The 27313-nt window shown below is 38.0% G+C and overlaps 2 protein-coding genes across 4 annotated transcripts in view; one reads left to right on the forward strand and one right to left on the reverse strand.

Moving 5' to 3' along the window:
• The window catches only part of LOC105833937 (protein Star), a 49622-nt gene that overhangs the window by 2023 nt on the left and 20286 nt on the right, over nt 1-27313 (forward strand). The gene's annotated exons all lie outside the window — the stretch shown is intronic.
• On the reverse strand, nt 1344-27297 carry LOC105835444 (serine/threonine-protein kinase 32A). 3 transcript variants are annotated; one of them, XM_012678745.3, is made up of 11 exons: nt 26964-27297; nt 24750-24845; nt 18768-19312; nt 16016-16071; nt 14356-14524; nt 11860-12057; nt 6356-6445; nt 5366-5532; nt 4467-4747; nt 3359-3562; nt 2721-2892 (listed from the first exon to the last, which is right to left on the reverse strand). In XM_012678745.3, exons 3-11 carry the CDS (start codon nt 18814-18816, stop codon nt 2721-2723), a joined length of 1386 nt encoding a protein of 461 aa, XP_012534199.1. In that variant the 5' UTR covers nt 18817-19312; nt 24750-24845; nt 26964-27297. The 3 variants fall into 3 exon arrangements, with proteins under 3 accessions (XP_012534197.1, XP_012534199.1, XP_012534198.1); XM_012678743.3 differs by lacking the exon at nt 24750-24845 and having other exon boundaries at nt 1344-2892; XM_012678744.3 differs by lacking the exons at nt 24750-24845; nt 26964-27297 and adding an exon at nt 21622-21790.

Genomic DNA, 27313 nt, shown 5'->3' on the forward strand with positions numbered 1-27313 from the left:
TCGTTAATTTATTTGAAAATTATACATTTTCTCGTTGAAAGCACCGACACGATACAAAGGGGTTTTTTTTATCGCAACCTGTTTTACATTCACGGAATCTTTGATTGGTTCGAGGTAGAGAAAAAAAAAAGTGTTTTTACTTCAAAGTAAAAACGTTTTTTAAATTAAAAATACTGAAAAATATATACAAAATTTACTTTCTTGATATTTTACATTTGATAGTTACATTATTTTGAATTTGATTTCATACTTCTTGTATTTGTAATTTTTTTCAAACTGAAGCGAAAACGTTCTTGCCTAATGTTAAACTTTTCGTTAATAAATAAAAGGATTTTTATTGTATTTTCTTAACGTTAATTATCCGATAGATAAACACGAAACAGAGATGTGTCCGTTCAAACAATATCGCTTTAAATTTATTTCTTGCTTCCTATACTAATAATATATATTTTAATGTAAATATATTTATCGTCATTTACAATTGTGCGAGATCTGCAGGTCAATGTACATAAAAGGGAGATAAATACTCCGAGGTAATTACATCTATAAAAGTTACTACAAGCTGATATAATGGTAATTTAATTATTGTACTATATTTTGATTGTTTACATCTATCTCTATCAAAAACCTCTGAATGCAAAAATTGCATTTGAAAAGAATAATATGAAATCAAACCGAGTAAAAAAACTTTTAGGACCAAAGTAAAAAATTGTTTTACTGTTTCAAAAACTGTTTTAAAGTTTTAAAGAAGTTGAAGTTTTTATTTAAAGTTTCTTTTGTTTGATTATTTTTATTTCGAGGCAAATTTTTCGGGGACTTCACGTTTACATTGTACACGTGCGATGTGCTCGCATCACTTCGGCGATGTTCCACTGTGTCTACATGACTAGAATCTATACTGATATGGGATAGGAGAGGCACCGTGACCCCTTTCACCCTTTTCTCACCCTCGCGAAACGGCGCCAGTGCTATCGATTATCCGACGCTCCTTCGACGGCTACGCTCGGTTAATGTCAAATTCTATCGCGTTTGCGATTCTTGAATATGAATCGCTAATGACGAGGGTTCAATGGCTCCTCCCCCGTAATTCGATTCGTTGAGCGATGTAATCCCACGAGCGTAATTTGATTGCAAAATTGTGCTCGCGAGCGAATAATTAAATAAATGTTAAATAAATAAGCAAATAAAATATTTGCGTTTCCACAGTTTACATGAAAAACATATTTTTTTTTCGCGAGAGCAAACGCAATTTTGTTCGCGGCACGTCTCTCCATACTCTGTACGGGGATTTAAGGGTTTTATTATACATATGCGTTTTATATAAGGGTATTGCATGAAACGCGTTATTAACATGTCAAAGATATCTTTATTCTCAATTCGTACATAGCTCATTTCTAAACAACATATACTTTTATAGAACAAAACATTTATATATATATGTATATATATATATTTATTCATTAATTATATGTAGGTCATTTTGTTCCCAATCCCATCAACGAAGTCATTTTTTAATGTATACCGTAATCCCTTCAGTACCATATTAGATATAAATAATAGATATAGATAAGTGTTAAAGTTTATTTCTTACGCATTCGTCTCGATTCACATTTGGACCATCAAGATTTTTGAAATCTTTTATCATCCATAATCTTTTGTTTTTCACGCCACTCTAATCGTATTTATCGTTGTAATTCTGGTTAATGCTGCAAAATGTTTCATGGTATAATCACACGTGTGTTACGCAATGATTTTCGGTGAAAGTGAGATGGAAGATATCTTCCTCGCGGAGAGCTTTAAAAGTAATCTACGATATACGTCTGATTTTGTACTGAAAGGATTAATTTATATTATATTTATCGAAGACGCGCGTGTCCTAATTTTACGGATCGTAAAAACCGGGTCTTTAATTGAAACACGAAAAATTTGTTACTCGAACAAAGAAGATCGTTTCACTGTTCATTTACTCCGCGGGAATCATCCTGCGCCGCTGTTAGTCGGAGTTCGCGGGAGATAATCCGGGATGGTAATCTTATAAATGCACGTTTCCTGGTACAGTGATTAAGCGCGCACTGCTGGAGTCTGATAGTGGAGCTTACGTCGAACGTGCGGTTATCTCTGGCTGCTATTCACAGGATACCGCGGGATGAAAGTAGCAAATCGATATCGATAATCGGCGCGTTTATTTATAAAATATTTCCCGAAAAAGCTCGAACTGCGTGAACGTCCGAATTCGCCGTTCGTGGATGAGTCCGTACTTACGTCGTGTAGCACCAAGAAAGAATACGGAGGCCTTAAAAACTCGCGCCTTTTCCCGAAGCGTAATCGAAAGTAAACACTGCGGCCGCGAAGGAGAGGATCCAATGTAAGGGAATGTAGGGCGTTAAAGATAAATTGCCCCACATCGAATCACGATAGATAGAAAAATAAGAGCGAAGTATCACGTACGTGTGTCGTATATCTTTTCAAGAAGAGTATAAAAAACTTTGACTACGCTAATCATGGAATTTTTTGCCTTCCTCATCTCAGAGCGGAGAAATAATTGAATGTCAGAGAGATACTATTTTTTCTTTTTTTCTTTTTTTTTTCCTTTTTTTTCCCTTTGTGATAAGGAGGCGAGGGGGTCCGTCGTCGGTGTGCGGTGCGCGTTCGATAGGATCGAAGGAGTCTACCCGCAAGATAGGCTACGTGTCGTGTATAAGCGCGTCCTCCGGCGTTATCTAAGACGTGCTAGGCTCCGGGCTCGCGTCGATGAAGTCGATGTCCGAGGACGCCGTGGCGCTCGCTCGGCGACCTTGCCTCGGCGACGCGTTTATCCGCGCTTTGACGTTCGTCGTCGAGACGCTCAGTCGGTTTCCAGTTCGCTGGGCCGGCAGATGTTGCTGCTTTGTTCTGTAATCAAAGGGTTCCGACACGGATATATGTATATTATCGCTACGTGCGAACGCTGAAGAGGGAACGATGTCGCTTGAATTACACGTACGTACACACAGGCTTCGGGAGCTTCAAGGGTCTCTCTACTTGGGATTATTTGCGGTACTTTGAGGGCACGCGATATCGCGGAATATTCAGCGAAAATAAAAAACTCATTCGTTTTGCAACATTGATTTTGCTTGATATAAATATCGATTGACGGATCGGGATGGGAATCGCCCTTATACAAATTATATTGGCCAATTTACCGGGCAATATTAAATTGGCCAGTAATTTATATTAAGTATGGAAAGCACTGCTATTAGTACTTTTAATACTCAAAATAAGTAATAATTACAATGTAATACTGCTGTAGTACATTTTTATAAGGGCAGGAGGAGAGAGGGAAATTCCAAGGAATTTTTTTTTTTATATTCGAGCGTACTTGAGCCTCTCTTCGGCACCCTTCATGGCAGTGTTCAGTTCCTCCTCCCACTGTTTCTCCTTCTTTTCCCGCTCCTGCCTCTCGATCTCGCGCTCGCGATTGTACACCCGATATTCCGGGATGTAAGCTAATCTCCGTGATTCTACGCTCGATCCAGCCCCCTCGACGAGCGCGGCATCCTCCGCCGAGTCGACCCTCAGTGACCTGCAACGGGATGTCGAGATATTGCTTCGACAACTAGCATATTAATCACCTAATATGCAGAACCGCAAGCGGAATATGTGAATCTCAAGATGTTCGGGATCGTAACAGTCGCTAGAGATCAGATCATATAGTGCTACGACAACGTGACGATAATTTCGTCGCGATTCTTCCATGATAGAAGGGAGAGAAAAATGTATCAACGAGAAAAAAGAATATCTTCTTTTTTACAAAATATGGCAAAAGTGTCACAATAACTGTTTAGAACTGTCTGATCCTCCGTGAAATATATTATTGAACTCACAAAAATATCTAAGAGATATATATATTTTTTGTATGGGCCTATTTTTATACTTTTTTTCTATAGAAATAAAAATTAAAAATAATTTTGTGCCAAATTCATCCATACATGAGAAAATTATTTTACAAATTCATTAAAATAAAATGAAATTTATCCTATTCAATTTCAACTACAAACGCTGGCTGCAAACAGCAAGCGAGTGAAAATTTTAAAAAATATTCTGAATTTATGAATATTAATCTAACACAAATTTTAGATTCTCCGTTCGAGAATTTTTTTCCAAGCAAAATTAATTCAACATGCAAAAGAATTTTGACGTCTTATTAATTATCATAAATTTAAATCAAAATATCACATTTTTTAAATTACATAATATTTGTTACTTTCTGACATGTTCATCTCGTGTTAAATTAACATTTGAATGGACCGTTTGAAACACATAAAATATGTTAAATTTAACATAAAACTTTTTACTGTGTAAGACAGAAGTTATAGATGTACTAAAAAGTGAAATACTGATTTTCAGTGGAAATTCATGTTACTCTGATGCTTAGACAGAATTTTTAGTTCGAATTTAAGAGCAATAATGCGCGATAACTAACTGACCTCTGTTTAGCTAGGCGTTTCTTCTTCTTGTGCAGGGGTTTCGTCTCAATTATCATTTCCTCGAGCTCGAACGTGGGATCGCAGTTCAGGTGATCCTTCGGCGGGGTGAAGCGCGGCTTTATCTGCTTATTTAACACTTTGTCGAAATCCAGATCCCTCATCGCGCTCGCCTGCTTCAGTTCTTTCAAGCACGACACTCGGGCGCTCGGCGCGAGAGTTAACAAGCGGTCCAGGAGATCACGTATCGACGGACTCCAGTGCGAGAGTGTCCGTCTTTCTTCCTGAAAAACGAAGTACTTCTTCTCGCTTTTGTTGTAAAAATACGGATGAGCGAACCTAAAAGACCCCGAGGGAAAGTTGAAGACGGTAGGACTGAATGTTTCAAAAGCGTTCGTTTTTTTTAAATATAATTGTTAAGGGGTGATATCCTTTAAGATTGACAATTTTGATTATCTCAAAAGAAAAGAGATCTAAATCGTCCCTATAATCACAAACGTAATTCTCAAGATCTTCTACGCTAAATTAATAAGGTTTTACATCGTATGTGTCATGCATTTACTTGTGAAATTATTTCGAGCCTGCATGAAGTGTCGTGAAACAGTTATTACGCAAGTGGACGGACGTGCAAGGCAAAGCGCTACAATGCGTCATGGCACTTGTCGTGCCAACGCGTCATGTTCATGACAAGTTCTTAATTAACGTGACAACTGCAATATGATGCTTAATTAACAAAACAACGCGCATTTATTCAAGAATGGCTCGGAAGAATTCGGAAGTACAACGCGCAACCGTTGGACGAGACGGAGATGGAAAAATCACGCGACGCACTTGGATTTTTAAGATTATTATTTTTACTTTATTTTATTTTATTTAATTTTTTTAATACTCGTGTGTCTTACCTTCAAGAGTCTCAGAGCTTCCCTGTTGGATGTCGTGGAGTGAACCGGATATGGTCTCTCCATGGCTAGGGTTTCCCAAGCGAGGACTCCTAGGCTCCACCAGTCCACAGCGAATCCGTAGCCGAGGACACCGTATTCCTCGCACGAGCACATGTAAATCTCCGGAGCTGATCCGTGTTAAAAGGGAAAAAATGTAAGAAAGAGCGTACCGGTCACAATATTCGCGAGAGCGACCCGAGTTTTAGAGCGGATATAAAAGGCGGATTTGAACTGATACATGGAAACGTCGTTTTTCTTTTGGGATATTATCCCTAGTGAGTTTCGCTCAATATCTTATTGATGCGAGGATATAGCTTTCATAACTTTCATAACTTGACGATCGCGAATCTTTCTTCAATATAGCAAAATCTCTTGTGTGAGACGCATAAGGAATTAATCTCGCGGAAACAATTTATGAAATAAATGTTGGCCGCAATTATAAATCATGGACCCGATGTGCGTTTTTACTAAACATAAAAAGAAATACACGGCAGTTTAAACAATTAAACAATTAAATAAATATTAAATATATTTTAAAATTGTGTTAAATATATATTTTATATATTTTAAAAAACAAAGATTGAAGTATCAAAATAAAATATGTCAAAAATGAAGAAATTGTGGGAGGAGGCAGTTCAATTAACTAATAAAATTAATTAAAATATATGTATACAGTCGGTTATTTTGCAAAAGATTGCAACGCTTCTTTTTTGGATGAGTTTCGATGCGCAGTTCTGCTCGTGGAACGATTAAACGTAATTGGTTAAATTCATAAGTAATAACCCCGGTCGTTCAGTAAACAAGACTTTCGAGACTTATAAAAAAATATTGCAATATTTATTAATTTAGTAAGTGCCGTTTGTGTACACAATTTAAATAATTAAGATATACATCATTTATATAATTAAGATACAGGGAGAAAAGAGATGAAAACGCTATTCATTTACCTACCCATATACGGTTTTGTCCCAGACATCGAAGTCGCCAACTGTCCATTTTCGAGTACAGTCGCGATATTAAAATCTGTCACATGGGCGTGGCCTAGACAAACAAATTATATTTTGTAGTCTGCCATCATTAAGTTAATAAACAAATAAACTATTTACGCGCCTTGGATCTTACAAAGAAGATCCTTCTCAAATACAAAGAAGCAGTAATTACACACACAATGACTATTGATTAATATTGGATCTTACATCCTTCTCAAGTACAAAGTAGCAGTAATTACACACAATGACTATTGATTAATATTCTAACATGCTACCTTTTAAGGTAGCATTATAATCGTAATCCGTAATACAAATGTATTATTTTTTACACATACACAAAACATCTGTCCGAAGAGCAATAACTCTCTTTTCTTGCAACGTATACGGAGAGAATTTTCTCTTAAAATTTACCCTCAAAATCTGATAATTGTGGGATAATGTATGATCTCAAGTAATTTTACTATATTTTTTAGTAAAATTTATTAAAAGTTTTGAGGGTTAATTTTAAGAGAAAATTCTCTCCGTGTAGTGTATCAGCATTGAGTATTGATAAAATTGAACTTTCCAATTCCGCAACGCGCTTACTGCAATCTAAGATTTATCGTTCTAAATTACAACGGCAATAAAGTATATTTTTCTAGAGTTCCCAGCTCCCCCCTCCTCCCGCGCGCCAGGTGTTATAAAAAGATGTACGTATATAAGAATAATGGTAATTAACGTGTGAATAATACACGTGTGCATCAGCGAACTTTAGATGTTTCTTGTGGAATGATCCCCAACTACTCTGCACAGCTGTACCTATGGGTCATCAGAGGACTATTAAGGGGTGGATATACACGCGCGGCACACACACACACGCGCGCGCCGCGCGATATTGGTTTTCCAATGCGGTACGGTCAGGTCTCTCTCTCTCTCTCTCTCTCTCTCTCTCTCTCTCTCTCTCTCTCTCTCTCGCGTGCGCCACGCAATATTTATCCGTTGCCATTTTCTAAACATCGCATCGACCGCAATGTGGATCGAGCCGCGATGTAAACTAGAGAGAGAGAATGAACTCCGACGCCGTTACACGTAGTAATAACAGACAATCCCCCCTCCATTGTGGCCGAGTTCCGTGCTTTAGTGCCAGGTACGTGGCCAAGATAGTTTGCGTATACGTCAGAAAGTTATACGCCGGGAAGAATAGCTTTTCCACCCTGTAGACGAGGAATATAAAAATTGATGACCTCCGTACGGAGAGCCATAATCTTTTCGCCGAAAAGATGTCTTTACCGCTCACAGCTCGATCCGTAAGAGTAAGAAATTTACCGGGACGTAATTAAAAAGGCGCGAACGTAATTGAATCTTCTTAAATCGCACAACGCTGTATTATGTGGAAATGGTATTTATTGTAAGAGCGGATATTTAGTGGCCATTTGATTTAACTAAAGCGTACGTTTAAAAATTAAACGTTTATTACGGAGCCACTTTTAAAAGCGACCCTCGATAACAATTTCCGAATGGAAATAATCTACTCAATCTATTGCGTTCACGGTTTCAGTTTTTGGTATCGACAGACGTCCGTGAAAATGAAAAACAAGTGACGTGTTATTTAAACAACTTCGTCCGTGAATAACGTAAGAGATACTCTTCGTCAGAGGCTCACCGACTCGTAGCGATCTTCCATATAGATTAGGGGCGCTCCTTCGGGGCGTCCTTAGTTTCACTTGCAAAATGTTTGACAGTTTCAATCTGCTAAATTGCCTCCCCTCTACCAACCCGTGTCCCTTGATACGGATCTCTCGCGTGTACGAAGGTGAAATTAACGGAATAAGATTCGCGTCGCGGATCCGCGGAAGGAAACGAGTACGGATGGGATATCGTATCTCCTCGCAATTTTACGCCATTGTAGGCCACGCTCTGGACCTTAATGAAAGCGGTTTCCCCGCGGTTTTCCGCCGGAAGGACGTTACCGAAGTTCCCCGCGCAAGTTGCCAGACTGCAAAATCGCACTGCCGGCCGGAGGTTCTTAACTGCATCCTTCCACCCCCGCTGTTCATATTATGCTAAATTACGCCTCGCTTCCTCAGCTTCCTCGCAATTATTCAGGATTATTATGATTTTTAATGGTATTACGACAATGGAATTACGGACGAGCGAGCGACGTGATGACCTTTAAAGAGCGACTTCGGGGAATCTCCCGTTAAGGAAAGAGATTTATCCGTAATGGTTTTCCTTCTGGGCAATTATTTAGCGAACGTTTCCCGCCGACGTCAGACCTCCGATCGCAGCCCCCGCTCGCGATTTCTATCGTAACACTTGCATTTTCGATCGATTTCCGAAGTCGAATCCGTCCTCGCCGCGTAGGTTGAGATCGACGATTGAGACCCGCCCTCACCCATTCTACTGTAATGTCTGGCCTGAATCCCACACGCGGAAAACAGCTGTGCTTTGTGTCGACCCCCGAGCGATATTCTACCTTCCAGGTAGAACGGTACTTCCACCGTCGCGCCGGGTAGGACACGAAAGGGCGATAAGAGCCGGGCCGAGACCTCGCTGCGTAATTTTAAATGATGCAGAGGCAATCTCGGGATTCAAACAGCCGTCGGCCAGGTGCATGCAGGAGAATATTAGGATAACCCTCCCGTTTCCACCGTTTCCGCTCAAGTTCTTCAAGACTCTTCGGTGAATGTCGCGTCCCCGAGGCACTATTTCTATTTAAGCGAAACAAGACCCTTTCCTCCTCCGTCAGATTTTGTCGATCCTTCCACCCCGTTAAAGCGGATCCGATCTTCACGGTGCGAGCACGCACAAACCCCTTTCGTTTGTCATCCCCATCCGTTTATCCCCGTCTCTCTCACTCTCTCTCTCTCTCTCTCTCTCTCTCTCAGTCTCGCGATTTCGTTCGACGTCAAAGGCGGCGGTACGTTGTACTCCCGCCGGCGGCATTGTTCACCATCGTTACCACTACCGCCTCGGGTTTAATTTTCATCTGGCGGAAAATCGATAGGGCAATCGCGCGGACGTAAGCGAATATATCATTTTCTAACGTTTATGCTATAATAGAATTTTCGCAGTGCTCGCGAGGCGGTGCGAAGGCCTCTCCTATCGCAGGCAATCTAATCCGCCTTGCGGATTTCGGTCTCGCCCCTGTCATTTGTTTGCCTGCACCTGTCCGTTCGTTCCCCGACCGGTGTAACAAATCCGTATAAATCCGAGGAGCCGAGGATCTTGAGGGAGCCTGAGACGTGTCTGCATTATTTAGCGTCGCTCTCGAGATTTGCTCGGCTTTTCCATTCTGGCAGCGCCTCCGGCAGCGGTCTTTAATATTTTGACAATAAATCGATACCGTCGACCGGGGAAGCAGGGCGGAAAAAGCCGTCACCGATAATTTCTGGATTCCTTAGCTCGGAGTAACGGGGGACAGGTGAGGAGGTGAGAGGGGCAACGTTCCTCGCATTGATAAGCAAAGAAAAGAAACCACGTCGCGCGCCACGCGTCGTTCCCAAGGATTCTTTTTCTGAAAGAACCGAACTAAATATCGAAGATATGCGGGGAAACGTACTCGAGTAAAAAATATGTCATATCAGAGAGAAAAAAAAAGTTGTTAATTTTACTAAATTTTTCAACTTGATTAAATTTCTTCAATTCAAGTATTTATCTATTTTAGTCAAACGTATAAATACTTAAATTAAAGTTCAAGTATTTTATGTACTTAAGTTAAATGCGTAAATACTTGCACGGAAGAAATTTAATCAAGTTAAACAATTTAGCCAATTTAACATTTTTTTCTCACCGCGGGATTCCACGAGCTCAAAGACTCCTCAAACTCCAACGATATTATCGAAGAAAAAAAAAACAAATAAAACGTTAGCCGAACGGTTTTCGAATTATTATATCAATTAAGAGATAATACCTTAAGGTTAAAATTTCACGAGATTCTACACGAAGAAAACTGTTTTAGGAGGAAATATGTTAATTCTGTTGGCGAAGCAAACATTTGCAAATCCATTGCAATTAGCGGGTCCCTACACGACGCTCGGCCGCGATATTCTCTCCGCAGGCAATTTCCGCGCTGCACACGTCGTCGTCGTGGCGTCTTGTATCGCCTTACAATCTCCTATGTAAATCTACATTCAGGATATATATTAATCTCGTGGGATTAAAGGCGAACGGGACGGGCGGGTGAATGACGCGCGAACGACGCAGCCGGCGGTTAATCCAGCTAAAACTCACCCGATCCTCTATGGGCGAATTCGCGAATAATCTCATCCGTCGCGCGAGATTATTCACTTGAATCGAACGATAATCCGATTCGTGCGCTCGCGGTCCGGAATAACCGAATCTCGGGCGCGATTAGAAACGTTTGTCCACTGTGGCGCACCGACATCGAGACAGGACTTCGGAATCGACGCTTGATATGCAAACGAGATACGCGCGTCGGCGAGAACTTAATGACAGATGTTTCGAGATTTACGATGGCGCGTCAAACCCGCGATGGGTCTCCGCAATATCAGTTAAATGCGAATTGCCTCGGGAAAAATTGCAACCACGGAGGAGAAACGTCGCACGCGATTTCGACTATAATTTCGATTTTTTTAAATATATAAAAATATAGAGTAAAACACGGGAAATAAATTTATCCTCCAGAAACATTTTCTTTCCTCCTTGGAAATCTCTCGCTTTCATTCACGTACGTCGACGACGTATTTTGTTATTTGTACCTGATCTGCATGTAAACGCGCACGTGCCAGAACTAACGTGTGATCAGATTCAAAGTTTATTTGTACGTGTTGGATCCACATTCACCGCAGAGCGCGGTTACTCGAGTCTCATCCCATGTTTACATTGAGTACGACTTTCGCATTGTGTTAAATGAAACTCAGTAGTATCAGGTGGCCATTGTTAAAGCCGTGATTTGAAATAGAGCCGGCGATGCCGATTTGTTCGTCGCCGGAGATTTCAGCCGCGCTCTTTAACACTTTCCCGACGATCCTTCTCTCACCCCGCCCCCGCTCCGCTCCCCACTTCACCGTTAAAATTCACATTTTGTTTATAACGGACGCATGTAACGCATCGATTTTATACGTTATCATTAAATTGAATCGCAGTTCATTAATCCTAATAATTAATTTTAATAATTAAGAGCTCTTTGTGCAGTAACGTTTCTCATGTGACAAATGCAATTGCACACACGCGCAGAACTTTTGCGGGATTAAACAGTTAAACAATTCGCAAGTTAAATCTCTAAATTAAATCGTTACAAAATAAGAGGCGTAAAACGATGTCTCGCTGCCGAATTTTCGAGCGTTCTTTCGAGATACAAAGAACAAAGGAACTTTTTAGGAAGTTTTAATTGTAAAATTAAACTTTCTCAAAATTGAAATTAATGAACTTTATCCGCATTATCCTCGTACGATCGCGGTCACCAGCAGCCAGCGTGGACAAAGCGAGATCATCGACGGGCAGAAGAGGAGATCATCGACTCACCTTCCTCGTCCAGCAAGATATTATCCGGCTTAATGTCCCGATGGATGATTCTGTGGGTCTGCAGGTAATCAAGTGCCAGGGCGATCTCGGCCACGAATAGTACGACGCTCTCCTCGCTGAACACAACCTCCTGCTGGATATGGTATCTCAGGTCGCCGCCCAAAAGCAGATCCGAAACCATGAAGAGGTCCTCCTCGTCTGCAACAGCGTGGCAACAGGCGTGACGGGAGGGTAAATTTTCTCTCTCTTCCTACGCAATCCAAGGTCGCACCTTTTCGTCATGTTCACGCGCGCTCGCGGGGATGAAAGCGACGCGTGGTCGCCGAACGGTTGACCGATCAATATTGGCCAGTACAGTTGTGGACGGAGTTCGAGATACGCGTTATTGTCCCGATATTTCACGTACGAGCGATAAAACCGATTCCGAACAATACACAACAGCTGTCCTTCGCGCCGCGAAATCGCAAGCGCGAATTTTATGACGTGGCGTCTGTTAAAAGCGTTGTTCGAACGATAGAAATTATCGTAGATACGATTATTTCTCTGGTTCGCATGTAATATCGTTAATCGGTACAGCTGCCGCGTAAATTTCTCGTGGAGTAATTTATATCGTTTACGCGAAATCGCTGCGATTTTATTATTATTTCGTTATGCACATTTTATTGCCCCTTTATTCGATGGCATTGCTAATAAGTATTCATGGTTTTGATGATATTCTTCCGTCGAGATACCGTTGAAACCGTTAAAGAGTTATTAATATTATAATTTAAAGTGCAGGAAACTACAACACAAAGCTTCTATTAAAATCAAACGGTCATACAAAAAGCTCGATTCTTCTATATTCCACATATCATGTAAATACGGTACAGAATTTTTGAAATAAAACGTATAAAAATAGATGATGCAAATGAAAGCTTAACTAGATTAATTTTTAGGAGTAGTCAAACAAATTTTGCTTTTTAAAATATTATATTACGTACACACATAATTGAATAAAAATTTATGTCAAAATAAGCATCAAAATTTAAAGTGATAAAAAATGCAATTTTTTGTGCAAACTACTATTACGTAATAAATTAATTAACAAATTATGTTAATTACTGATTTAACATTAAAATAATTATTATCTGGAAAGAACCAAAGAGATCAAGTCAAATATTTTTCTCTCAATTTTATAAAACCGCGGTTATTGCTTCCACTAGCTTGATTACTATCAGTTTTTGGGATATAAATTCCAATGATTTCTTTTGCACTCTTCTATTATTTAAAAATTAATTCGCGGCCCATCCATCAACACGACGACAAAAAATTTGATAACTTTGTTTTTACAAGCCACGTCTATGCATCTCGTTTAGAATGTTTAATATTTGATCCACCTAGAGAATTTACTGGCTGACGAACTCTCATTAAAGACTTCACAGCAACTGCGAGTTTCGTACTGCTCGTTTTTGCATAAATATTTGCACCATCCGTATTCCCGACGTCGAGAGGACTTAGCTTCTTTCAATAAAGTGCTGTGTGTTTTTGCGAGATAAGTGTAATCGTTTAATACGCGTTTGTCGACCGGATAAAAAATCCGAAAAAGAGACATCCCGTGGTTTCACGTGATAGCGAGAATATCGTGCGTTTCGCACCTCTGTGATATCTGCTCTTCTCTTTTTTAATAAAAAAAAATAAAACAAAGCCCATTGAAACTACAAAGATTAACGTGTGAGTGTAGAAATATCATCTGTTCGATTCCAATAAAAAAGAGAAAATCCAATAACAAATAAATATTATAAATATTATAAACATTAATATTAATAATATAATTAACAAAACTTATTTAGAAATGTGAGAATAAATTTGATTTCAACAATTAAAAGTTCAATTACAAAAATATTAAATTAAAAGGTATTGAGAAAAATGTTTAACAAATATCAGTTTAATTCAAAACCTTTTGTCCTTTCTATAAATAGCCCAATTTATTAATTCCGTAAAAGCTTCGCCATTTCTGCGATCGTTTCCTCTCGGATTTAAATCGGATAATTGTCTGCCATGATTATCACGATCGTTAATTATCATGATCGTAATTACAATAAAAAAACATTTAAACATTTACATCACAATAAAACATATTTTTAAGAAATAATAAAAATTCTAATGACCACATAAATGTACATACTTTTACAAACTGTCTTCTATTTCTTGTTGTTTGTTTTTATTTATGGACAAGAAAATCCCTTTCGAGCACTTTGACATGTTTTATAATAAAAAAAGCTATCTTTAATTTTTGTGATTCTTCGATCAAGCTAAAGCTGATTTTTTTCGCAATGAAAATATCGTGGAATCAACATTTCTCGAATCGTAGGGGATAAAAGCGAACGGTAAAGTTAATAGAGGATTCACGGAAAAGTTTTTCTAAGACCTTTGGAGCACCTGTATATATTTTATGCGTTTCCCACGGGATCTGGAAGAATCACTCGGGTGTGATCGATGTCTCGAAAAACGGTTTACCTTGGAAGCTGAACCATAAATTCACCAAACAGGGATGCTCCAACTTCGACAGGATCTCCACCTCTCTCGCCACATTCTTCAGAGCGCCCCGTTCCGCGCATTCGTTTTTATGTACGTACTTCATGGCGTACATATTGCCAGTACCGTCACGTTTTTGCACGATGCAAACCTGTTGGCGGAAACGAAACTTAATTCCGTCTACAAATTCGTGCTTGCAACGCTATAAAAAAAAATCCATTCGGCCATCTGCAAGTTTTCTCGAGTCGGCAAATTCAATATTCGTGGAATATTTAATCCTCTTAGAATAATAAAACAAGACCGACAAAGCGTTTTCGTTTGTTTGTTATGACAATTTGCGTAAAGTGTAGCGCTTTGATGTTTATTTTACTCCGCTTTTATATATCTTCCTAATTACCGCATGTTATCAAAATGAAAACGTTTCGCAGTTTCTTCGTAAAAAGAAGACCTCGTACATAAACCGAAAACATTTTCAAGCCGCAAGCGACAATGGTCGTCTGTTATATAAATTTAATTCCCATTCTAATTTATTCAAGAAAAGGTATCGTCGCGTACTTGCTCCCCTTGCTATAAAAAACGAGGGAATGAGTTTCGAAATTTTCGCAGCCACCCTATCGGATAGACATAAAAGCAGCGATGAACGCACTTTTTTTACGATCAAGAGCGTAACGCATTTTACCGCGACGTAAAGTGCAATTCGCGCCTGCCACGTTCTACGTTACGGATCAAATAAACGCGCGCGCCTGTCAGTTCACGTGCCGTTCTTCAAATAATATATTTGCGTTATAAATCCATCGCATAATTAATGGACCATGTGCGATTCGCACGACTCAAAAGAATCGGATTGTATTAACAAGAAAGCAAGAATCTTACGGCTCGTTCCGACGAGATTGAAGCGTTTCCCACGTGGGTAGAAAGTGTCAATTACTGGACGGTGTAGTCACGAGACCACGAAGAATAGCGGCGCGCCTGTAAACCGCGTATGTAAACACGAAAAGAGTAATATCGGCTAAACCGAATGCGCGTGAGGGATAAACGGCATGGGTAACCGCAATCTGAACCGACTTTAAAATTGTTGAACTTACAAATCGCGTGAACGCACGAATCGCTTTGTTGTGATACACTGAGAGGAAAAAATGCTTGCAGTTACTATAACTTAACTGTAATTCATAGCCATTTTTGATGCACAGTTGTTTTAATTATGCAAATTACAGCTATTAGTTATTATTACTATGTAAATGGTGACCCCTATTCGCGCTTGTAAAGTTGTTAGTGCACCTTTTTATTATTTTATCTTTTTCGTTTATGTGACGTGAAACAAGGAAAAAATAACAAAAAACCGCTAACGTCTTTAGAAGCGCGTTCTGAATACGGGCCATTAAATGATAAAAAGTTATATTTACTATAAATGTTATTGCATTTACTATATAAAAATGATTAGTTTAATTTTGCCATCCACGTCCTGATATTTCGTTATTAATATTTAAAATTTTTACATTGTTAAAATAATAACTTAATAAGATTATATATGATATTATAGCAATAATTATTTTATCAAATATTGTCACAAGTATAATATCAAAGTTTTCTCTCGATGAATTCATGCAGCTATCCTACGGTTAAAAAGCAATTCATGACGTACCTTGCCGAAACTGCCTTTCCCAATGGCGCGTAGGATTTGAAAATGATCGAAATTCACTGCAACACAGGAAAGCAAGTCAATTGAGAAACAATGCAAAACGAGTAATTTAATGGTGAATGAGTGAACGCATGATTCCTCCTTAATGAAGCGCGATCGAGATGGATAATCGTAACTGTTCGCCAGATATTTTCGCGCTTCTGTAATACATTAAACTCGACGCTAATCGAATCGGCTCTTGTCAAAATAACTATTATGTAACTTTTTTCTAGGACGTAAAAAGTAAAAAATGTTATGAACTTCAAAGTTAAAAATTGTCACTTTTACATTAACGAGAGCCAACTCAACAGTGACAATTTTCAAATTATCAGTTTGTCTTTTCTTTAAAATGTCTTGTTAACACATTTTGTGCCGCATCGATAAAACTTACTCTCCTAGTATTTTGCAATTATATAAAATAATTTGTGATACGTGTGGATACATAATTCTAATCTATGATTATGATCCAATATTGATACGCATTAAGTCTTCTTTTTTATAATAATAATAATTTTTGTAATTTTTAATTCAAAACATTTTATTCAACTTGCTGTATTGTTCGAGTCTATTTAACTTAATTTCATTTTCTTATTAATATTTTATTAAAAATTTTTTTTTCCGGCATTTAATTGTCTGTTAATGTAAGATTTCTTTGGTAATTTTTTTATTTTTTAGAATTTTATGTTCATCTATAAATGATCGTAAATTTAAGAAAACAGCAGAATAATAAATATAAATACAAACAGAAATGTTATATACACTAAAAAAAAAGTAATATATTCAATAAGATATGTATTTGCGGGCTGCCAATTACAAATATACTCAATACAATAATATATGCTATTGCAGTATCAACATCGTACTTGCATTAATAGCAAATATTATTGTATTGAGTATTTTATGTAGTTGGAAACCCGCAACCACATATGTTATTGGCTATATTGCTTTTTTTATGCGTAGCTTATCGATAATTCATGCAGCGAGGTACAAGTCATTTAGAATCGACACAAAACATATTAGCAGGCTGACTGTTAATACATTAAACTATCTTAATATAACTTTGGTAAATGCGAACGTTGTGGTTTTAGCACATATTTGTTTGGAACATCTATTGCTTCTGCGAAAAATTAGTACTGCTTGGAAACCGCAGCATCGATATAAACTGCGGATCCTGGCAGGGATCGATCTCGACGGATGCATAGACGCATAGTTTATATTGCACGAACACGCAGTTTCGGTCTTCCCGAAATAGCCAAACCGCATAACCGAAGAGACGTTTAGTAACTCGAGAATTTCCTCGAGCTTGATCTTCTTCAGATTCGGCTCACGTGGAAGCCACGTTTTCACCACAGTAAAGTTAATTAATTTTGAAATAACATAATAATTTAGGTGGTACGTTAATAGGTAAGGTTAATTAATTTTGAAACAATTTTGCGTCTTTTATGTAGACATCTGCATGTTTCAGTTATGAGAATAATTATAAACATGAATAATTTCTCCATAACGCTATATTATTATGAATGTTAACATATGTATATAAAAGTAAAATTATAATTATTATATATATTAAAAATAATTATAAAGATATTTTGTTGAAAAGTGAAATTTTATTAAAACTATTGACACACTTGTCAACTAAGAATTCAAAAAGACAATCCCCATTTTCAATATATGTCACAAAAGCTAAAAGGAATCAAGGAGAAAGGGGGGCGGGGAGGCGCTTCTTTTTCCAGGAAATTTAATTACAATGAGATTGAATATCGGATTTTTCCAGGCGGAATTAAACGTCTGTAGGACCGTCGTGATACATCCGACAGAATAGATTTATTAATAGCCCCAGTAAAACAGCTCGATATTCTGTAATACGAGTCGTAGGCGAAGATTTCCACGCGACGTCGCCCCGTATCTAGTATTTCGCGAAAGATATCGCAAATGCTACGACCTCAGCGAGGCATAAACATGATAGAATAAGGTGATCTCCCGTGAAACGATGCAAGTTGTCGATGCGTATCGTTCGAGCAAGAATTCAAGCTATGCGAATTACACGATATCAAGCGGAGCGATATAACGCGGGGCAGCATCTCAAATATCTACATATTTCATAACGTCCACATATTTCATAAACGTGGTAATAAATATAACTCAAGGATATAACATTAATTCTCGCTGTAAAAGTAATTTACTTCAATCTAGGTCAAAGCTCACAAAGAGTAATTTACTTCAATATAATATTTTCTTTATTTCTGTTATGTAATTATTAATGCAGCTTCTGGTCAATTGGTTTCATACTTTGACCAGCGGATTGTGCTATTTATTTTTAACGTTATGGTCGATTCCTGCGTTCATTAAACTTAAATAAACGCTATAACGAGTTTAATTAGATTGAAATAAAAGAAGAGCTTTAATTGTTTGGAAACAAATAAAAAAAGGCGTCTTCAAGTTATAAGATAACTAAAAAAAAAAGGAGAATTAAATTATCCCTTTTCAAGAGTGCTTCGACTCTAGAGTTGCGCTCTTCTTTCTTTCTACTTCATAAAATATCAGATTCGATCGCGTTTGTGTGTATGTGTATGTGTGTGCGCGCGCATGTGTGTGTGTGTGTATGTGAGCGTAACCGACAGCCAATTCTCAGCATTTCCGCGTAACGTGCTCGAGACTCATAAATAATTTGAGACGCGTTCTCCTTTTCGCTAGCTTCAGTCAGCACGGGTATTACCTTCTTCTCCGGGGGTGGGCGCGCTCCGGGTCGATTGATTGGCACCCATTTTTCCTCAATGGATGTCGGACGTACGCGTCGGCGACCGTTGTAAGTCGCATCGGTGCGAGCGCACTGCCGACGAAGACGACGCTGAGATCCGGTCGGCGCGGGAAGTCTCATATTTCCGCATTGTCCCGGCGTCGCGACGCCTCGTCGCACGGCCTCACCTTCATCGGATGACGCGCACCATCTTCTACGGGACAGATAGAAGGGAAAGCGGTTGTCACGTGCGCTAAATGGCCCCACGTTAAATCCGCCGCTTGCTAATCGAGACGATGTCCCCGGTCGAGGTTGATGAAGGGTCTGCGGGGGTACAAGGGGGTGACGCCGGCGTTAATTAGCAACGGCCCACCGCCGCCGATTCGAGCGGTTTAATTAACGGATCGTGCTGACGCGCGGGATAATTGCAGACAACGTCGATGATCCCCTCGACGGCAATGAGCGAGGGCGCCTTGCTCCGCGGTGCATCCGGTCTTACTTGCGACGACGATGACGACTGGTCCCTGTAACAGATGCATCCCCGTGATTACTCCTCGTCACTTTAATTGCTTTCAAACGAAGCAGCGGAGCACAACGAGCGACAGCTGCGTCGTTTGACGCGATGAACGATACGAGGTGCGTCGTCAAATTAGTGGGATTTATATACTGGATTAATTGGTAGACGGGGCTAATTAAACCCGATCATAATTCTCATTTTCAACGCACATTTACATGACCTTTAATATTAAATGTATCAACAATGGCCATGCATTAGATTAGAATTCCGTTATTAAAGGATGAATATTTGACTTTTTGCGGTCTTACATCGAGTTAGCGGGAGCTTACCCAGTAAAAAACTTTGCATTAAGTTTAACACATTTTACATGTTCCAAACAATCTAACTAAATTTTTTTATTAATTTAACAGGAGATAAATATGTTACAAAGTAACATAAATATTACGTAAAAGATTAACGCAAAAGATATAACACTTTGACACAATTTAAAAATAAATTATAAAAGCATATTTTTTTAGTAAAATACTTATAATACATTGACGTATACATTTTTAATCATTTACCTTCTTGTCAGTCTAAAGATAGATGAATGAGATATCAATAGTAAAAAACTTTTCGTGCGTTGAAAATAAATGGAAGAGAACTCGCGTTATTTACGTACGAACAAAGAAAAATGTGAGAATAAAAAAAGGGATACACGATAACGTGGCGGTGCTGGCCTGGTTTTCAAAATGCTAAAACTATCCCCTATCGAATGACAATAGAGAGCTCTTTTGCATGAATGAATTCTGAAGCGTCCTCGTGGTAGTCTCGATCGAGCACGAACAATCGCTCGTTTCTCCCCATCAACGAGATAACCCCCTTCTCTCTCTTCGTTACATTGTATTAATCGACGGATTTCTGTGTGCGATTCCCTTGCCGAGCGGACGGGGCGCGCAACGTCGACGCCAATTAACAACGTTGATTAGTTAGTGCAAGCGCAGCAAACACGTTGACGTATAGCTGCTACCCGAAATTACAGCCCGAATGGAGATCCGTGCGTCAGACGTATACGCACACGGCCGTGTATATACATAGGTACTCGATGTACATGCCGATTACGAATCTTCGTCTTCGACCTAATTATTGTATACTTGCGGTCTCGTTGAAATATGCTTCGTTATCTTTCGACACAGCGCGCCATTATTTTCAATGGGCAGTACTAATCGATAATAAGTGACGCAATCGATTACGTACTGCAATGTTAAACAAGCCTATTGAAATCGGTTACATTAATAGAAGAAAAAAAGATCTTCGAAAGCTTTCGCGTCTAAAGAAAAAGGTTCGATTATTAGGGAAGAGTGAAACAATTATAGCAATAAGTAGTTTTAAAATAACTATAATTATATAATAGTATGTTTTACACAATATATCTCAGTAATCGAATGGATAAGACATATACACGGAATGTAAGGGGATCCAAGCTAATCCTTGCTCCGAGATGTAATAATTTATTCACAGTTTCTTGTGGGAAGGAAAGATCTTGTAGACACTTGTTAGCATCAATACTGTTAAACTGCTCATCAATTTTTAATTTGTAATTAGGTATTCCAGCTTCATGTGATTGCAATTTTCTGACAACTCATAAAACATAAAATATCAATGAAAAAAAATAATAGAAAGCTGCTTCAAAATAAATCATAAAAGAATCATAGAAAGTGCTTCAAAATAAAACAAGAATATTTATTAAAAATCATTTTTCAGATTTTTTGTGATTTAAGAACAAAATATCGTAGAAACAAATAACACAAATCTACAGCTCTATTATTGCTCTAAAATGATATGTGTGCGTGTTTGAAAACTTTCTCTTTCAGATATTTTCTTAGATATTTAAATTCTCGTGAGATGCGGGAAAATTGCAATTTTTCCAAATTTTTGGCCTGCAGTGTGTAATGTAAAGTAACAAGTCTGTAATTCTGTCAATGCGGATTTTTTTGCTTCTTCGGATCCCGATATGATTACCGCGACAATGTAAAATATCACGTTATTTCCGAAGATGAATCGAGCTCATTAGGACCGTCGCACCGGGGGCGGCACGCGAAGGTACTTGCGATCGAATTTAGCGACGAATGCGACAATATTAAATTTATATACCGCGTCGGAGAGACATGCTAGACGCCGGAGAACGTGATGCGTCCCCGCGTCATTGCACACATGTCGCTTTTCGAGGTGTCATGTATGATGCTGAAGCTTCAGTGTCAGCGCGTTTCACATTACTTGGCGCATGCAAGGACACTCACGTGCACTATGTCTTGCGACATGGTCTAACATCCTTACCGTCATTAAGATGAACGAGTCGCGAGGGAACCATAATAGCTTTTCGAGATCATGACGCCGCCGCTCGTACCCTCATTTCATTTTCCCTTTCTTCGCCGATGATCAGATAAACAAACGTAATCTCGATATGATCGATACGGACAACAATGCGGCGTATTAATGGCATAACGAATCTCAGATTACTCCTTGGTCTCTTGACTGCAAGGTACGGTAACAATAAAGCGCCATTTATAATAGTCAGATTTGTGCCATCATTTGTATTCATAATAACGTAATTCATAATTGGATTACAATTTCATCCGTAGGATGGAAAAGTAGGGTAAAAACAAAATCCAACGGTTATCGGAAAATGATTGTCACTTGATGCAACAGCCATAAAAACTGAGCAGATTGCAACCGGGAGTGTCCCTCCCTCTTTTTTTTTTTCATTTTGCGAGAACGAAACGCATTAACATTTAGAGCGTTCGTAAAGTTTTCCCTCCGAACGAAAAAAGGCCGAGGGAAACTTTCCATTACAGATAAGCAAACTTCGTCTATGACGGAGTTTTCTTATCATCGGTAATATCGAGGTTGTCGAATAAACGTTAGAGCGAATGAATCTTCCTCGTGTACATATCTCTCGACATTTTCGTTCGATCTCGACGCTGGCGATGTTAGTTCGGAATACACATTTGTCGAGACATACATCACCTATTCATCCATCATGCTTGCTTTGCCATCACGTTTTATCAATAGCACGAACGTGGTTGCGTGTGTTCTAACAAAACATCGCGATGCTCGACATAATGTCAAATGCAGGGAAAGAAAACTCCTTAAAATATGATAATAGGACGAATGAAAAATAGACATGTTAAGGAATATTAACCATAAGGTGCTGTTCATATCATTCTCCTTACACTAACATTGCACTACACGGAGAAATTTTCTCTTAAAATTTATCTTCAAAATCTGATAATTGTGGAATAATGTATGACCTCGAGAAATTTTACTATACTTTTTAGTAAAATTTACTATGCTTTTAGTAATATTTTTAGTAAATTTTACTAAACAGTATAGTAAAATTCCTCGAGGTTACACATTAATCCACAATTAGAAATCCAGATTTTAAGGGTAAATTTTAAGAGAAAATTTTCTCCGTGTAGATAAAAATTCACTTACAAAATTAAAAATAATTTTTACACTCTTTCCTACTTTATAAGATGCGAGATTAGAATAAATAAATTATAACGTTAAAATAGCATAATCTATTTTAATATAAACAAAGTCTTATTTTAAGCTATCAAAGTTTTAGTTGCAAATCTTTACTAGACTCAAATAGATACTTGAATGGAAATTTATTTAGGATTAATATTTCCCGGTATTAAAAACATTGAGAAATATAGAAATAAAAGTAACGTTAAATTTCAAGATCATCACTTACAATTAGCGTCATTATGTCCAAGGCTCTCCATCACTAAATTATTGTTAATTAAATAAGCTTTGAAACGTCAGGAGTTTGCTCTCATCCCTCCAGCTAGTTTGATTTGCATACCAATTTACAAGTAAGCTTTGCGCGAGCGCACGCTTCGTCGTACCCTCGCGACCTTTTAATATCAATAACTGCGCAATATTGCTTGGAAAACGCAATAAAGGTTGAATAACAATTTCTGTATTAAACGTAAAAAAAAAATTTTTTCTTTTATTTATCCATTTTGATGAATAGCGCGCATATCACAGTGGTTTCGCGGCGGATTTTACTGTCCCCTTCCATTCGTTAGGAAATTGAATAAAAATCCACTAAAGTAAAAACGCGCGGTCTTTGATCTCCAATCGTAAGACTCTCGGTCTGTTTGCTTACAGCATTCCCAAAGGTGGGTGGTCCGAAATTTATGAATAAGCGTCGATATAAAAGCGCGCACCGTACCACACAACTGTGATGAAAAGAGAGCCCGGAGGGCGGAAAATTTGCTTATTCGGCATCGCTAGATCGAACCTGAACGCCTTAATAAAGTTTCGTGAATTACTTTGCGCCAAGCAACGTCAAATCCGATTTACACGTCCACGTGAATACGACAAGCTCGTTTGATAACACGAAACGAGAGCAGTTGCTATCGAATTCAATTACATGACGTACCTAACCGTACGCTAAACAGCGCATTTTGATGAACTCGGGCTCGGGGTGGGTTTGCACGGAAAATATAGATACGCTATTTTCCGAAGGTATGTACAGAAGAATTTTACTGGAGAGCTTATCGCTTTAAATAATTTCATAATTAAAACAAATTTTTCTGCATTAAAACTGCTAAATTGAGATCCATAAGCGATTTATATAGATTTTTATTTTATATCCCTTAAAGTCCGCGGTTATTTATTTTACATATTGCACAGCATATTTATAATTAAATTATATGTATATATAAGATATATTTATATATATATTCAAATTCAAATATATACATATATATTAACAATGTATATTAAGTAATAATATATTTGTAAAGCAATTTCTATAATTCGTATTAGATTTTAAAATAGAATACTATTTACATTTTATAAATATTTTTTATAGATATGTGTCCAATATAATATTTAATAAATGTATTTTATACACGTGAATGTTTCTGATCTTTTAAATGTTTTTCGCATTGCACGACACACAGAATTATAAATGGAATTTTATTCCAGATTTTTGATAGAAATTTTAAATCATATAAGTAGGTAAATATTTTTTAGAAGATATTCAATTTTAGATTTAAAAAATGCTTGTATTTAGAATTTTGTTCTAATGTCTAGAATAAACAATTTTTTTTATTGTAAATTAGAAATTAAAAAAAAATTATTTAAAGTATAACAGCAAAATTCAGTTAAATATTCATAATATGAGAGAGAGAAAAAGAGAGAGAATAAAGATTAGTCATGATTTATTTCAGATCCCCTTCAACAATTCGAATAAAACATACATAAATTATAATACGCGCTACGCGAAGAAAATTAACCATGATTTTACATGAATGTTCTATAATACGCTTTGTTGTAACTCGTATCGTGCACAAGCAAGAAATTTTCTTTGATGCTGGTTTCTATAATGATCAAACATTGGAAGCATGCAAAAGATATTCTAATTTTCAGATATCTTTTGTTTTAGACACCTTTTGAGGTTGAATTCATGTTGTCGGAAGCGACGTTTCGGTACGAGATACGGCTCTTTGGTCCTTTGTACAACTCCCGACCGTAAACACCGAAATCTGCGGAACCAAAGTTAGGAAGGAGCGTTTATAACTTGTAAACAAGAGCGCGCACTCCCACATCGAAGTGGCTTCCCTCAATTACAATGCGCCGTACCGATGCAAAGTCGAGTCACAGAGTTGTAGTTGCGCTACAAACAAGCGCTTCAAAGTCCGTTCGTCAGATGAGATTTTTCAAAGCGTCCCGTAAAGCATTCATTCTTCTTTTTGTTATTCTGATCGTTTCGAAATCGACAAAATTCTTTGACAAAAATGCAGCAATAATCTGAACGCGGAAATACCAGTCTTATTGAAGTAAAATAAGAAAAAATTAACTAAATGCAGATCTGCAAAATAATTTCTTGTTGGACCATTAATCCAGAACAAGAGCATTAATGCGGCGAAAAATTTTGACGGCCAGTTTAAGCGTTCTGCATAATTATTTTCAGATCTGTAACTAAATTTTTATGCATTTCGTCAAAACCGTTTATTTCATCTAACTCCACAGGACTGGGTGAAAAACACTTTTCATAAATTTCGCAATGTTAATGAGTAAAAAAAAAAATATACATATTTCACCAATGGAAACAATTTAAATCGCAAGATTCGCAAATTAACTTTGTGAAATATACACAGCTGCATATTTCTCTGGAATTTTCGTAATTAATTTTCATAATTAATTGCAATACCATTTACCCGGAAAAGCTACTACGTCGCGGGATTAAGTTTTCGTATTGTGCGATTTAATCTTCCAGTTGGACTGCGAATAAATCTCGTTGATATAAATCTCGTACGACAAACGGACTTGCGCTTCACAAGTACATAATGTCGTGTAATAGCGATTTCATTCCTTGATAGTAGTCCATCTGCATTTCGATGTTAAAGCGTAGCGTCATGGAAGTAAATATACAGGACAAATATACATTGAGCGTGTATACCGATTCTATTTGTGCCACTACCTGCGACCTTTATACAAATATAACTTTCTTCGTCGAGCTCGAAGGAATTGACTTGTCCACGCAGCGGCTGGAGCTTTAATTACGAAGCTATCTAAGATTGCGAGAGATTAAGCTTTGAAGAATCGGAGCTTCGGAGTGTCCGGGCATTTTAAACCTGACGGGTTTGGATAAAACTTCAAGCGGAAATGTAAAAGTGTGTTCTGTCAAAGATTGAAAAGATGGCGACAGATCAGATTCAATTCCCTACACGGAAAGAATTTTCTCTTAAAATTTACCCTCAAAATCTGGTAATTGTAAAATAATGTCTTCGAGATATTTTACTATACTTTTTAGTAAAATTTACTAAAAGTATAATAAAATTTACTACATTTAGTAAATTTTACTAAAAAATGTAGTAAAATTTCTCGAAGTCACACATTATCCTACCATTATCACACTGAAAAAAAAGTAATATATTCAATAAGATATGTTATTGCGGGCTGCCAATTACAGATATACTCAATATAATATATGCTATTGCAGTATCAACATTCTACTTCCATTAATAGCAAATATTATTGTATCGAGTTGGCAGCCCGCAATCACATATGCTATCAGTTATATTACATTTTTTTCTGTGCAGATTTTGAAAGTAAATTTTTAAGAGAAAATTCTCTCCGTGTATGAATCATTCGCTAACACAACCTACGATTTATCGAACAATCCATAATTAACAGAGAAATTATCACTGAGTGCTCTAGTTATATGTTTATGGAATAAACATTTCCACGTAACATGCAACCATGACAGCGCTTCTAGGTAAAACAACAATCGAACTATCGGACATGTGCAACAAAGTTGCGAGTGATTTTCTAAATGCATTGGCTGTTTGGTACATTAATCATGCAACTCGTGCAATTTAAATCTGTGCAGAAATTCTCCATTTTTTACAACTTAGACAAAACAGATGTTGAACTGCAATCCCGGACAATTTTACCAATGTTACTCACAACGTATAGAAACAACAAAATTTCAAAGGGATAAACTAAAAAAAAAAAATAATCATGCGATAATAAAAACGACGAAACGAAGACAACAGTCAGAAACGGAAACGACAACCGGGACGTCAAGCAGCCACTTCATCGAGAACGCTTATTCATCTAATAAAGAGACACGTCAACATTCTCGATAAGATATGTACCAATATGTCTTTTCTCCAGCATCGACCGACTTTCAGCCTCGTTCGGAACGATTACAACACTGGAAACATTTCCCGCGTATCTCGGGGTATCGAGTCCCGCCGCGCGTGATTGCTTCACTCGCGAAGCGACTCTCAGCCGGCACCTTCTGGGGCACACACACCCGGGGCACACATCAAGGAGAATAAGAGAAAGAGAGAAAAAGAGGGAGAGAGATAGAGAGAGAAAAAGAGAGACCCTTTTTCGCGATCACGCGGCCCGCCGCGCGGAAGCTGCGCCGCGCGCGCGCGCTTCCCGAAGCGTTTCGGAGCGAGAAGAGGATCCGACGGAGACGTGCCGCGTTCGCGGTCGG

Source organism: Monomorium pharaonis, chromosome 4 (assembly GCF_013373865.1).
Source record: "Monomorium pharaonis isolate MP-MQ-018 chromosome 4, ASM1337386v2, whole genome shotgun sequence".
Classification (NCBI taxonomy): Eukaryota; Metazoa; Arthropoda; class Insecta; order Hymenoptera; family Formicidae; genus Monomorium; species Monomorium pharaonis.

Coding starts and splice junctions, on each gene's coding strand:
- LOC105835444 (XM_012678743.3), bottom strand. CDS start 18,816: ATGGGTGCCAATCAATCGACCCGGAGCGCGCCCACCCCCGGAGAAGAA. Junction 16,072..18,767: donor GCCCACCCCCGGAGAAGAAG/GTAATACCCGTG, acceptor CCTGTGTTGCAG/TGAATTTCGATCATTTTCAA. Junction 3,563..4,466: donor AAACGCCTAGCTAAACAGAG/GTCAGTTAGTTA, acceptor ATCCCGTTGCAG/GTCACTGAGGGTCGACTCGG.